Below are 12576 nucleotides of genomic sequence, written 5' to 3' on the forward strand. Positions count from 1 at the left end.
ACTAAAAATGGATTGTTTTTTTTTTTTCAAATTACTAGATCATATTTTAAATGCGACAGTAGCCTGTCTATCTATCTTTTCACGACCTATCCGCTTACCCATTTTGCGAAAATAGAAGCTTCACTCAGAAAAATCTGTTATTATTCAAATATTTTTAATAAATTTGTGATATGACCTCCCAAAACTTACGCCAAGGCCATAAATCACAACGCGTAGATTATTCGAGAGTTCTCCAATGAGATTAATGCCAATATAAGTTATTTGAGCAGAGCGCTGCTACATCTAATTATCCAGTTCAAGATCTAAAAATCGACAGTATGGATCACAGATAGTATCGTTAGGAATCTCAGAAGACTCCAATAAAAAAAACCATCCAAAGCCAAACAGTCGTATTTATACAAATTCAATCGATCGTATTACATCGAATGAGTCCATTATCGATTTTATTAAACTACCTTCATAATTAATTCAAATTAACAAAATTGTGCCATGGTGGCACTACAAAAAGGCACTAAATCAAGAAACAACAACAATTATTTCTAACAAACTCAATTTTTTTTTTTAAATAGCCTAACAGTTCGGCCGTCCTGAATTTAACACGTCCTCGTGTTTCCAATCAATCATGTAATGTCAATCACGGGTGCTCCTTGCCCTAAGTCAAATCCAAATTATTATTGACATTCCTGCCCTCCGTCAAACATGGGCATTCTTGGACTGCTGACCCCTCAGTTTTAAGATAAATTCATCAAAAAAATCAAGCAGTTGCCACAAGACTTTTAAAAAACCTAAATCCATGCGCACTAAGTTGCGGGCATCACCTAATGTAAAATATTTATGTCCTCATCATCATATACGTACACATCACACATGCAAGTATTTAGACATCATAACATATGTAGTTACAAATATCTGTCTTATTACAGATAGAATGGCTCCTTTTGCAATAGAAACAACTCCAAACACAGAAGTAGAAGACCCGTTTCCGAAACTTGTTGCCCCGCAAGCTGCTCCGAGAAAATACGAAATATTATACTTTAACGTGCTTATGTTTTCCTACCTCCATATAGCATCACTGTATGGGAGTTACCTATACTTTACCATCGCTACATGGAAGTCATTGATTTTTTGTAAGTATGATCTAACGGCTCAAAAAAAATTCAGTTAGTAAAAGCTTTGAATCGCGTTACCTGCAACGAGGGTTGAGGGTTGAGGATTGAGGGTATAAGAGCCCCATCCCACAAACCCCACTTGCCGGAGATGGTAGTTTTGATATTTTTGATTATCTGAGACAGAAAAGGGCTGAGAATCATGATGGTCATATTCTAGAAACTAATATCTATGTCTGTGGTTTTCCAGATTTCTGTTAAAATATTCGATTTCAAAGTTACGCGGTCTTAAAAATTTTCATACAAATCTATGAGCCCCTGTAATTTTAAAACCGTCAACGTGCCCAGTCTGCTTGAGCCGACTGGGATTGCAAGAGACGATGGCAAGAGACTGGACGGTATGAGTTTGATTCCATGGAAGATGGGCCGGGTGCTGGTATGGGATGCAACCTGTTCAGACACGGTGGCCCCTTCCCATCTTCATGGAACCAACAACAGAGTTGGTGCGGCTTGTGAAGTGGCTGAAAAAGCGAAAGTGTGCAAATACAGGGGTCTAGGCTCCGAATATGACTTTGTCCCATTCGGTGTCGAGACCCTTGGTCCGTGCGGTCCTAGCACTTTAAGCCTTTTTAGGGAAATATCAAAAAGGTTAGTCGACATCACAGGAGACCGAAGAGCTGGCAGCTACCTCGGGCAAAGAATTAGTATAGCCATTCAAAGGGGGAACGCTGCCAGTATCTTCGGAACCTTGCCTAAAGGGACTTCTTTTAATAATTTATTTTAGTTCTTATATTATATTTTTTAAGGCTTTTAGTTTTAGGTTCATTATTTTAATAACTATATTATTAAAATAATGAACCTAAAACTATAAATCAGTTGATGTCAGTCTACATAATAATAGTGTAGTGCTGCCAAGAGTAAACAATTGATAAAAGAACTGCAGTAACCCTAATAGAAATAGATAGATTTCAAATTAACTTGCACAATTTTTTTAAAATTATAGACTAGCGCTTGATTGCAATCAGACTTGCTGGCAAGATATGATGCAGCCAAAGATAGAGCACGCTTGCCAAGAGAAGATGCCAAATCACTCTTTGTGCTTTCCAATCTTCAAATGGATCGGATACAAACCTAATGATACAATCAAAGCGTAATATTAATAATAACTTCTTTCTTACAGACAACCTATTGCAAGTACTGGCATGTATGGGCGTGACCGCTGGCGCGCATCGGTTGTGGAGCCACCGCTCATACAAGGCGAAAATGCCCTTACAAATCATACTCATGCTGTTGAACTCACTAACTTTCTTGAACACGGTACCACATTTCGTTCGAGACCATCGACTGCATCACAGGTAACGTTTTGATAACCTCGTTGTTCTAGCTAGACTCCGGCCGAAGACTGACTTGTTTTAATAAAAACACATAATTATAATATATTCTTTTCACCTCTCTAGCTCAAACAGGGCGCCTTTGCTGCCTAAAACCAGTGAGAAAAACTCAATTTTGCTCACTGGAGTGAGAAAAAGTATTCATATAATAATTATTTTCTTAGATCTTGTGTTTTCGCTATCGAGGTGAAAAGTTGTATGTATCACACGATAGCAAAATTTTTGTTTCTTGTGCCTTTGAACCCCTCGCTAAACTCAGGATTCTAACTTAGAATCCTCCGCCCGCTCGGGGTTCAAACTAGGCACTCGCAGCAAAAATGAATTTTGTTATCTTGTTGAACAAATAACTATTTCGAGTGACTAACTAATTCATTCCTCTTGTAGAGTATAAGTATTCAGTCTTTGAGCGACGCAAATCATCTCACTCATAATAAAATTAATATAATTACAACCTGAATTAAAATGTACTTAGTTATTTTTCTCGTTATTTATTGTTCTTATTATTTATTAAAACAATAAAGAGGCCTGCACTAGAATGGAACGTATTTCATATGCCAGCTACGGGAAAATGTGTGATTTTTATTAAAGTTTCCGTTACAAATGGCCCTTCAAACCGGATCCTACCTGATATACTCTGTCGAAATACGGTTGTAGCGCCGGACTGTTTACTTTTTTGCAAAAAATAACAAAAACAATAAATCATGAGAAAAATAACTAGATAGTTGTACTTTGTACTCATAAGTTTAACCTATATGACATCCATCAATTTCTAATCAAAATTTCAATTTGTCAACATTTATCGTGTGTCTGAAAGGAATTTCTGGAAAGCTCGTCTTAATGAGGGTCCACGTTATTAAAGAGATTAATTAATTATAGGTACAGCGATACTGACGCCGATCCTCACAACGCAACACGTGGCTTCTTCTACTCGCACATTGGATGGCTTATGGTCAAGAAGCACCCAGAGGTTTTGCGAAGAGGAAAACTGATTGACATGTCGGACATATACGCCAATCGTGTTCTGAGGTTCCAGAAGAAGTAAGCATCCAGTTATACAAAATATTGATAATATAATATTGCTAGTAAAAGGTTGGATGTAGAAATATTGGTCGGTCAAAATGTTGGTGGTAGATGGCGATAACCGAGACGCCTACCGGGTAAGTAAATGAAAAACTAGCGCTGAGGACAAAGTATGGACAGAGGAATCTTCTGCAGGAAGTTCGAGCTGTAGCGCCTATAACGTTGATATTGATGACACTGGTAAGTAACCGGATTGGTTTGGCACATATTATACCTCATAAGCAGACCTTTAATAAGAATTTATGTGACCTTTGGAAGTCACCAAGTTAATAACTATGAAGATAACATTAAATATTACATGACCATTTCAAGAATGTTAGCCTTGGCAGCGTTGCATTCTAACGCTACTAGCCGGGTGTGGCTGGCGCTACGGGGAAGCTCGAGACGTGGTAACTGAGTTGTTGAAGCGGTCGTGTACTAATTGTATACCATTTTTCGTTCTTTAATCTAAATTCGATAAGAAAGAAATATCTTCACATATATCATTTTAAAAATAAAGTCAACGTGTCTTTAGTTTTGAAAGATATAATGTGTTTTTTTTTCCTCACATCGGTGGCCTGTTCCCATCTCACTCTCTGTATTTACTTGCAGGTATGCCATCCCATTAATAGGGACCCTCTGCTTCGTGCTACCAACGATCATCACCATGCATTTCTTTGAAGAATCCCTCAACACGGCGTGGCATCTCACGATACTCTGTTACACTTTCCGTCTCAATGTGGTGTTTTCCGTCAACAGCGTTGCTCATTTATGGGGCAACAAACCTTACGATAAGAAGATCAAACCAGTTCAGAACTACGTGGTATCTTATTTTGCGGGTGGAGAAGGCTACCACAACTACCATCACTCATTTCCATGGGACTACCGGGCGGCTGAGTTGGGCAATAATTGGCTGAACCTTACCACTAAATTCATAGATTTCTTCGCGTGGATCGGTTGGGCGTACGACCTTAAAGCTGTTCCAGAAGATATTGCACACTTGAAGGCCATCAGAACTGGTGATGGCTGCAACTTGTGGGGATTCAAACGTGATAATAATTATTGTAAGATTGAATAAATTGTGTATTGTGAGGTTTTTTTAATTTGCTGGCTAAGATTATGAACTCGGCACGGTGCTAACAATATCAGGAACGAGGACGCGCCGAGGATGGAACTGTGTCGTCCTCAAGCCAGGCTTCTATCACTACAGCATTCTAACTTCTAGTGCCTTTAGGCAAGAAGGCAATGATTACTTAGTTTTCCCACTCATAAATGTATATTGTATACCTTTATTTAAGAGATGGTGAATATTAATTTATTAGATATTATATTAGAACCCCATTTATTAGATATTATTCTTACACCTCACTCCTGGGTAAAGTCCTTTTTGTCCTACTGGCGGCGGAGATGAGGCTGCTGGGTTGAGTAGGCGAAGGGCTTCGTCATCGGCCTTCGCCTAAGAGAAAGAGGCTGCTATCGCGCTCTATGGCATACCCTGTCCAAAGGTTGTCCATGGGCACACAACGTGGCAATGCTGCCAGCTTGACCGGTAACTTTGGCCCAGAGGCAACTAGGGGCGAACTGTTTGACGATTTATAATTTTAATTTAATTTAAGTATAATTAGTAGGTAGTTTTTAAGAGTTGACATTGTTTATACTTAATTGTTTATTTTAATATTGTATGACTTTTCTCAATGAATACACACTATGCTAATAAAAATTTTAGGTAACAATTTTGAAGTGACGATATTTTATTATTATTTTTATATTAAAGTGATACAATCAATTTAGGACTAAATAAATGATTGAAAGTATATTTCGTTCTTTTTGTAGAAAGCCCTCGCTGTCGACCAAAACTTCGCCTGCCCCATAGGTTAGAAGGAATTAATAAAATCTACCGCACCCAGCGATAAAAGGCAATTATTTAGCTTGCGTTGATGTTAATTAATTACATATATAGTCAATTATCACTGTTATTAGTCAATTATTAACTATTGTAAAGCTGCATTTTCATCAAGCTCAAAGGAGTGTAAGGCTGCTTTTCCACCAGACTGTGGAACTATGGATTTGTATGATATCCACCAATATAATTAATTAACATTGTTCCACATAGCCTTAGTATGGGTGGAAACGGGTTCAACGAAGCTATGTTTTAACCCTTCACCGAAAAAGAAGAGTTTTGTAAGTTTGACGTGTGTATCAGCTGTGTATCTGTATGTTTGAGTATCTGCCTGTGGCTCCTAAAACAAACCGTATCTCCTAAACGAATGAACGGATTTTAGGTTTCCGTGCCTCAAAAGGAAAATCGGAACGTTTATAGGAAACTTTCACTTTGTTATCTGTCTGTTGGTCTGTCTGTCCGTCCGCCGTCCGTCCGTGTGTTTTTATGATTGTTATAAATACACTGGACAGGGCTATTTTACAATAGTTTTATACAATACGTCGAAAAGAGAATTCTATGACCAGAATAAAATCCGACTCGAAATCAGTAGTGATTAATAAAATATTAGTTTAGAAAAAGGTGGTGATAATTATTTTACTCTCATTTTGTTGATTTCAAAAAGTTATCGATATCGATTACCCGGTATGTGATGTCACCTCACTAGAAAATTGCCATTTCGACCTGTCGCGTAGGTACTATATTATAATAGGCAAAACTGAAAAATGCATAGGAATATATTAAACATAAATGGTATAGTTTTGCAAAGCTTGATGCTTTGTAAACTAGAGAGGGCAGGGTTCGTATATTAATTAATCAAGAAGGTTCTCTCCGTCACTCGCTCCATACAAACGTAGTTCCAATTTCATTTGAATATTAAGCAACCAAAGTCCATGAAATTTTGCAGACATATTCTAGAAACCAATATCTGTGCCTGTAATATTTTAGATTTGTGGTTGCCTGTGGTTTTCCAGATTTCTGTCAAAATATTCGGTTTCAAAGTTACGCGGTCTTAAAAATTCACATACAAATCTTTGAGCCCCTGTAATTTTAAAACTACATATTTTTAGAAAAATCTAAAATATTACAGGCACAGATATTAGTTTCTAGAATATGTCTGCAAAACTTCATGGACTTTGGTTGCTTAGTATTCAAATGAAATTGGAACTACGATTGTATGGAGTAAGTGACGGAGAGAGTCCTGTTAAGTCAAAAACTTACAATAAAAAAAATAATGATGCAATGCTGACAGTCACTGAATTTATAATAGGTGGAGAATAGAAATGGTAAAACTTAGCCGCTCCAAATGTCTAGTTATATTATAAGTAGGTACCTGCCTACGCATTATTGCAAAACAGACGTGTGCACAGCGTCATAGTTTATCATTGCTTAGGATGCTATAAGCTATGTACCTTCCCATTATTTCCATAATATGCTAAAGAATAATAATCATTGCTAATGTAGCGGGTGCTGGCTCGGTATTGAAGACAAGCGCAGTAGCCTAAGTGGGGCTAAGTTTTATTTAGTGTGTATATTTATAAGAGACTTTTATTTTATAGCATATCTATAGTCAACTACTAGGAGTCAACACTCCACATGTCGATAATCTCGTGAGCCAGGTCTAATTCGATCGGTACTTCGATACTTTTTCCTTATCTGCTTTCACTAGGCTATCTATCATCATGTGGAATAGTTGATTACATTTTAGTATTAAAATTATTAAGTAATTTGTTTTCTTCCTTCTATTGGCATTCAAAAAGTATACAGTGTACTACTTTGAATTAAGGATATTCTTTTTTTCTTTAGAAAAGAAAAAAAGTCAAATTTGCAAAAAAAATATTACAAAACGAAACCTCATTTAGTAATACCGCCCCGGGACTCCGTCTAGCTTAATCCGCCGCTGGACAGCCGATACTATTTCTATTATCTAATTTCAAATTCTGTGTAAACTGAATGAGTTCACTCCATAGTCCAAGAAATAGCCAATAAAAAATCTATCAAAAGTAGATAGCTATATTAAGCCAGAAACATGCTTATCACACGCCACACCGCGACGCTTGGTATTTCAATGTGTAAAATAATAAAATTATAGATATTTTCAACCGATTTTTCCAACGATTTCTTCACTACTCAAATAAATAAATGTGATTTTTTAGCTTTGTTGTCTTCCCAACGAGTCACACTGTCACTTTGGGTGTGACTCGTTGGAAATTCAAACGTATAAAAAGGTTTCAACAAGTTCTTTTTTCGGTGAAAGAATGAAGAGAAAATTTTCAGTGAATTCCCAAAGAGTCACACTGTGAACCGTTTGAGTGTGACTCGTTGGGAATCCATCTATTCCTCGTTGCTGAGAGTCTTGACCCATCACATAATGGAAGGAGTTCTCTTGGGATAATAATGAGATGGGTTACTTGGGCTAATAAATCGACTAAGGGAACAAGGTTTCTACTCTTCTTTTAAGCGAAAATAGAGCTAAAGATGAATATGATGTGCAAACGCATTCAACCGAAGGCTGGTAATAAAGTAATTTTAGAGTCGATGTTACACACAAAAAGCTGTGCATCCATGTCCATACTCCATACCAATATTATAAATGCGAAAGTGTGTCTGTCTGTCTGCTACGTTTTCACGGCCCAACCGCTGAACCGATGTTAATGAAATTTGGTAGTAGACTTGAGATACATCCCGGAGAAGGACATAGGCTAGTTTTTATCCCGGGAAATCCGAAAAGAAACCGAAAGCCACGCCGGCGAAGTCGCGGACATCCTCTAGTTTATAATAAAACTAGCTTATGCCCGCGACTTCATCCGCGTGGACTACACTTTCAAACCTCTGTTTTACCTTCCTAGGGGTTGAATTTTCAAACATCCTTTCTTAGCGGCTGTGTATGTTATTTAATAGCTATCTGCATCCAAAGTGCATTTGAGTTGTAGGTGGCTTTAACTCACCGGTGAGTATGTTTCTGGCTTTAGAATAACGATAATTTGAATGTTGCTGAGTGCTGACGCATTTTAAAGTATCATGAGTACTTAAACTGACCAAAACTTCATTTGTATATAGTCTCTTCCAAAATGTTCACCTTCTAAGTTCTATCTAAAAAAGGACTGTCGTCATACAAGTAGGTACACGTCACACCGCTAGATCTAAAAACTTGAGATTTTGGACGTACATAGCTTCTCTCTGTAATATAAACCCCCAATAAGGAAGGATCTCAGAAATTTCACCCGGTGAGAATGTATTTTTAATCTAGAATAAAATATTTTTTTAAGTAAAAAAGAATTAAAATACTTAAGTACCACGTTCTTAAAACAGACTAAGAAATTTAAACCTTCTGCATCCACCCACTTCCCGCTATCCTCTTAAGGTCCTCAATTCAGCGGGTCGGAGGTCGTCCCACACTGCGCTTGCTGATACGCGGTCTCCAATCCACAACACGTGTGCCCCAGCGGACACTGACAGTTGGCCTTGTCCACTAGTTCAAAGTCGCTCAGCGTGCTATGGAGCGGGCTATGTTGAGGGATCTCTCAGAGAGACAAAATTCCTGATGAGGAACTCCGTAGTAGAACCAGAGTGACCGACATAGCTCAACGAATTAGCCAGCTGACGTGGCAGTGGGCAGGTCACATCAGCCGCAGAATTATAGCTATGAGTAAACGAAAAATGTAGGGCGCACACAGTAACCAGTAACCACCCATCGCCATCGACCGACTCCATTGGAACTAGCCTAAAAATCTGTCAACAATTTCTGTGCATACGAGCAAGTCAACCTAATAGTAACCAAAAACTTTTAGGTGTTGTGATGTTTATTCAAAACAGTAAATATTAATAATACTATATTTGTCTTATTACAGATAAAATGGCTTCTTTTGCAACAGAATCACCTCCATACAAAGAATTCGAAGATCCGTTTCCGAAGCTTGTAGCCCCACAAGCAGCCCCGAGAAAATACGAAATATTGTACCTTAATGTGCTTAAATTTACCTACCTGCATATAGCATCACTGTATGGAATTTATGTATACTTTACCACCGCTACATGGAGGTCATTGATTTTTTGTAAGTATTGGATCTAGCGGCTAAAATTTCGGTAGGGAAAGTTTTAAATCTTGTTGCTACCTCCATCGAGGGTTCAGAAGTGTTAAGGGAAAGGGTATTGGATCCCTTGACACAAATACCATTCTAGGAGGCACGTAATTTTTTTAATTTATGTAAGTATTTGAAAATGTTCAATATCATCAGTGAAAATGTGCATTGTCAGAGATGGAACAGGTGCGGGAGTCGAGATGGTTACATAAAGGATACTTAACTTGTTTGTTACAGACCATACGTTGCTATTACTGGCATCCGTGGGTGTGACCGCCGGCGCGCATCGGTTGTGGAGCCACCGCTCTTACAAGGCAAAAATGCCCTTACAAATCTTACTCATGCTGATGAACTCACTAACTTTCGTGAAAACGACTACGGATTTCGTGCGGGACCATCGGCTGCATCATAGGTTTGAGTTTGATTGCGTCGTTGTTTTGGACTCTAGAGGCTTGATGACCTCCGTGGAGTAGTGGTAAGCGCTGTGGTTTTTTTAGCGGCAGGTCCCGGGTTCGATTCCCGGCAGGGGAAATTTGGAATTTTATAATTTCTTCTCTGGTCTGGGTCTGGTGGGAGGCTTCGGCCGTGGCAAGTTACCACCCTACCGGCAAAGCCGTGCCTCCAAGAAATTTAGCGTTCCACTACGATGCCTTGTAGAAACTACTCGTAACTAGCTGACCCACATCGGCTTCGCTTCGATGGAGTTTCTAAAAATAATTTTTAAATGCGGATCTATGATAAAGACAAAACCTACATGTAAAATCTGATGTACCAAACCCAACGGTTTGTACTACGCGTTCATACAGGGTTTGTTGTAGGTACAGCGATACTGATGCCGATCCTCACAACGCAACGCGTGGCTTCTTCTACTCGCACATTGGATGGCTTATGGTCAAGAAGCATCCAGAGGTGTTGCGAAGAGGGAAACTCATCGATATGACGGACATACACGCCAATCCTGTTCTGAGGTTCCAGAAGAAGTGAGCATTCAATGATACAAATATTTTTAAATTATCTTGCTAGCTAAAGGTTGGACGTAGAAACATTGAGACAAAGAAAAAAAATTGGTCAGCCAAAACATCAGTCGGTAGATTTAAAAAGAGGGCTGAAAAAGAGATCGATGGAGTAATCTTAGCGCTGATGACTTTAGTATGTAATATATTCAATGTATTGATGATAGTTGTAAAAATAACCAGTGTAAAAACTTAATTAATGCAGACTTTAATTATATTAAGACTTTATGTAACTTTTGTTAATCCGTAAGTTAGAAACTATAATGACTAGAATTTATATGATTTTCATATTTGATTTCGGTCTTTGATCTACATTAAGGAAAAATCAAATTATATCCTTTTAAAAATAATATCTAGGTATGTGGCTTTAGTTTTGCAACAATAATATGCTTACCTCGCTAATTTGATTTTTGGCTCGCTCATTGCCATCTCGCTCTGTATGCTTGCAGGTATGCCATCCCATTAATAGGGGCTCTCTGCTTTGTGCTACCAACAATCATCCCAATGGTCTTCTTTGGAGCAACCCTCAACACGGCGTGGCATCTCACGATACTCTTTTACACTTACCGTCTCAACGGGATGTTTTCCGTCAACAGCGCTGCTCATTTATGGGGCAATAAGCCTTACGATAAACAAATTAAACCAGTTCAAAACTACACAGTGTCTTTCGTGACGCATGGAGAAGGTTTTCACAATTACCATCACGCATTTCCATGGGACTACCGGGCAGCTGAGTTGGGAAATAATTGGCTGAACTTTACCACGAAGTTCATAGATTTCTTCGCTTGGATTGGTTGGGCGTATGACCTTAAAGGGGTTCCAGAAGATGTAGTACACGCGAGGGCAAACAGGACTGGTGATGGCAGTGACTTGTGGGGATTCAAACGTGATAAAAATTTTAAGATTGAATAAATTGTGTGGATATTTATTTGGAGGTGATTTTTATTTGATAGTTCTAGAAAAGTAGTAGAAAGCCTAAAGTACCGCAGAGACGTAAGTTCTCTTTGCGTGTTGTAATTTGTATCGCCTTTATAACGGGAAGTGTTCTGAGGAGTTATTTGACCATGTATTTTTTACAACCACTATATACGCCACCAAAACCGTCATCACCACCTGGGTGCCTGGCGCAAATCGACCACAGGTTGTGCAATGTGTAAAATTGTGGAAAGAAGTCCCATCGACGATGATTCAAGGGGCGCATCAAAAAATTCCCATCTATGAAAATTCCTTAAAAGTCGGCAACACCTCAACAACGACCTCCTCGTTAAAATTCCAGCCATTCAAAACAATTGCAGCAGCAACGTCGTTTCTTTTGTAGGGTCTTTGACCTCTACGATCTTGCACTGCCTAAATCCAACAGCTCTCTGGGACTCGTTTATGTCGTTAGCTGTCCTCTTAGTGGGGTATCTGTCAACATTGTGTTTTCTAATGCGAGGTCTGGTAAATGGTAAGTAATCACAACTTTCGTGGCTGGCTGGGGCTGGAAAACTTTAAAATCCACTCAGACAGCACCGAGGGCAAAAACTAGACAAAGTCAAAAGGATTTAGATATTTCATTATTTTCCATAATAAGTATGCATACTTTATTGCACTATAATGTAGATTCAATGGGCGGACTTAAAGCCCCAGCTATTAAATTGTACGATTCAAATGCACGTTGTTTTACCTACATAAAACACGTAGATTAGATTGTAATGGCGATTGATCGAACTCTATTCGGCGTTTCCATTTTCATACAGAGTCCGGCAAGTTGATCATAGATGGAAATGAAATAATTAAGTTATTGTTCCGTTCAATTAAAATTGACAGTTGATTTATGTTATTTCTGTTTTGGATGTCGGCATCTTTTGAAGTGGTTTTGCCGTTTTACTGAAAACGAACTACTGTTTTGTCTTCATCTTATTAATTGAATAGACATTTGTATACCTTGTTCCTTATCAGCCTGCAGTATACTTACTTGGAAAATACATTTAATCATCACCATGA

The 12576-nt window shown here is 38.4% G+C and overlaps 2 protein-coding genes across 3 annotated transcripts; both read left to right on the forward strand.

Annotated features, from left to right (window-relative positions):
- The first annotated feature begins 928 nt into the window (after positions 1-928).
- LOC123877339 (acyl-CoA Delta(11) desaturase-like) lies at positions 929-4754 on the forward strand. Its single transcript, XM_045923999.1, has 4 exons — positions 929-1127; positions 2287-2461; positions 3374-3535; positions 4169-4754. The coding sequence occupies exons 1-4, from the start codon at positions 929-931 to the stop codon at positions 4632-4634; spliced, it is 1002 nt and encodes a 333-aa protein (XP_045779955.1). The 3' UTR covers positions 4635-4754.
- A 3651-nt stretch (positions 4755-8405) lies between these two features.
- On the forward strand, positions 8406-11502 carry LOC123877341 (acyl-CoA Delta(11) desaturase-like). Of its 2 annotated transcripts, none has more exons than XM_045924001.1 (5): positions 8406-8445; positions 9347-9550; positions 9815-9989; positions 10396-10557; positions 11040-11502. In XM_045924001.1, the coding sequence occupies exons 2-5, from the start codon at positions 9352-9354 to the stop codon at positions 11500-11502; spliced, it is 999 nt and encodes a 332-aa protein (XP_045779957.1). In that variant the 5' UTR covers positions 8406-8445; positions 9347-9351. The 2 variants fall into 2 exon arrangements, with proteins under 2 accessions (XP_045779957.1, XP_045779958.1); XM_045924002.1 differs by lacking the exon at positions 8406-8445 and adding an exon at positions 8714-8722.
- The last annotated feature ends 1074 nt before the right edge of the window (positions 11503-12576 follow it).

This window comes from Maniola jurtina, chromosome 23 (assembly GCF_905333055.1).
Source record: "Maniola jurtina chromosome 23, ilManJurt1.1, whole genome shotgun sequence".
NCBI classification, from domain to species: domain Eukaryota; kingdom Metazoa; phylum Arthropoda; class Insecta; order Lepidoptera; family Nymphalidae; genus Maniola; species Maniola jurtina.

What these genes read in the sequence shown, in the direction of transcription:
- LOC123877339 (XM_045923999.1), top strand. Translation starts at nt 929, where the DNA reads ATGGCTCCTTTTGCAATAGAAACAACTCCAAACACAGAAGTAGAAGAC. An exon ending in GACCATCGACTGCATCACAG is followed by an intron (nt 2,462 to 3,373) that starts GTAACGTTTTGA and finishes AATTAATTATAG; the next exon opens with GTACAGCGATACTGACGCCG. An exon ending in GTTCTGAGGTTCCAGAAGAA is followed by an intron (nt 3,536 to 4,168) that starts GTAAGCATCCAG and finishes ATTTACTTGCAG; the next exon opens with GTATGCCATCCCATTAATAG.
- LOC123877341 (XM_045924001.1), top strand. Translation starts at nt 9,352, where the DNA reads ATGGCTTCTTTTGCAACAGAATCACCTCCATACAAAGAATTCGAAGAT. An exon ending in GACCATCGGCTGCATCATAG is followed by an intron (nt 9,990 to 10,395) that starts GTTTGAGTTTGA and finishes GGTTTGTTGTAG; the next exon opens with GTACAGCGATACTGATGCCG. An exon ending in GTTCTGAGGTTCCAGAAGAA is followed by an intron (nt 10,558 to 11,039) that starts GTGAGCATTCAA and finishes GTATGCTTGCAG; the next exon opens with GTATGCCATCCCATTAATAG.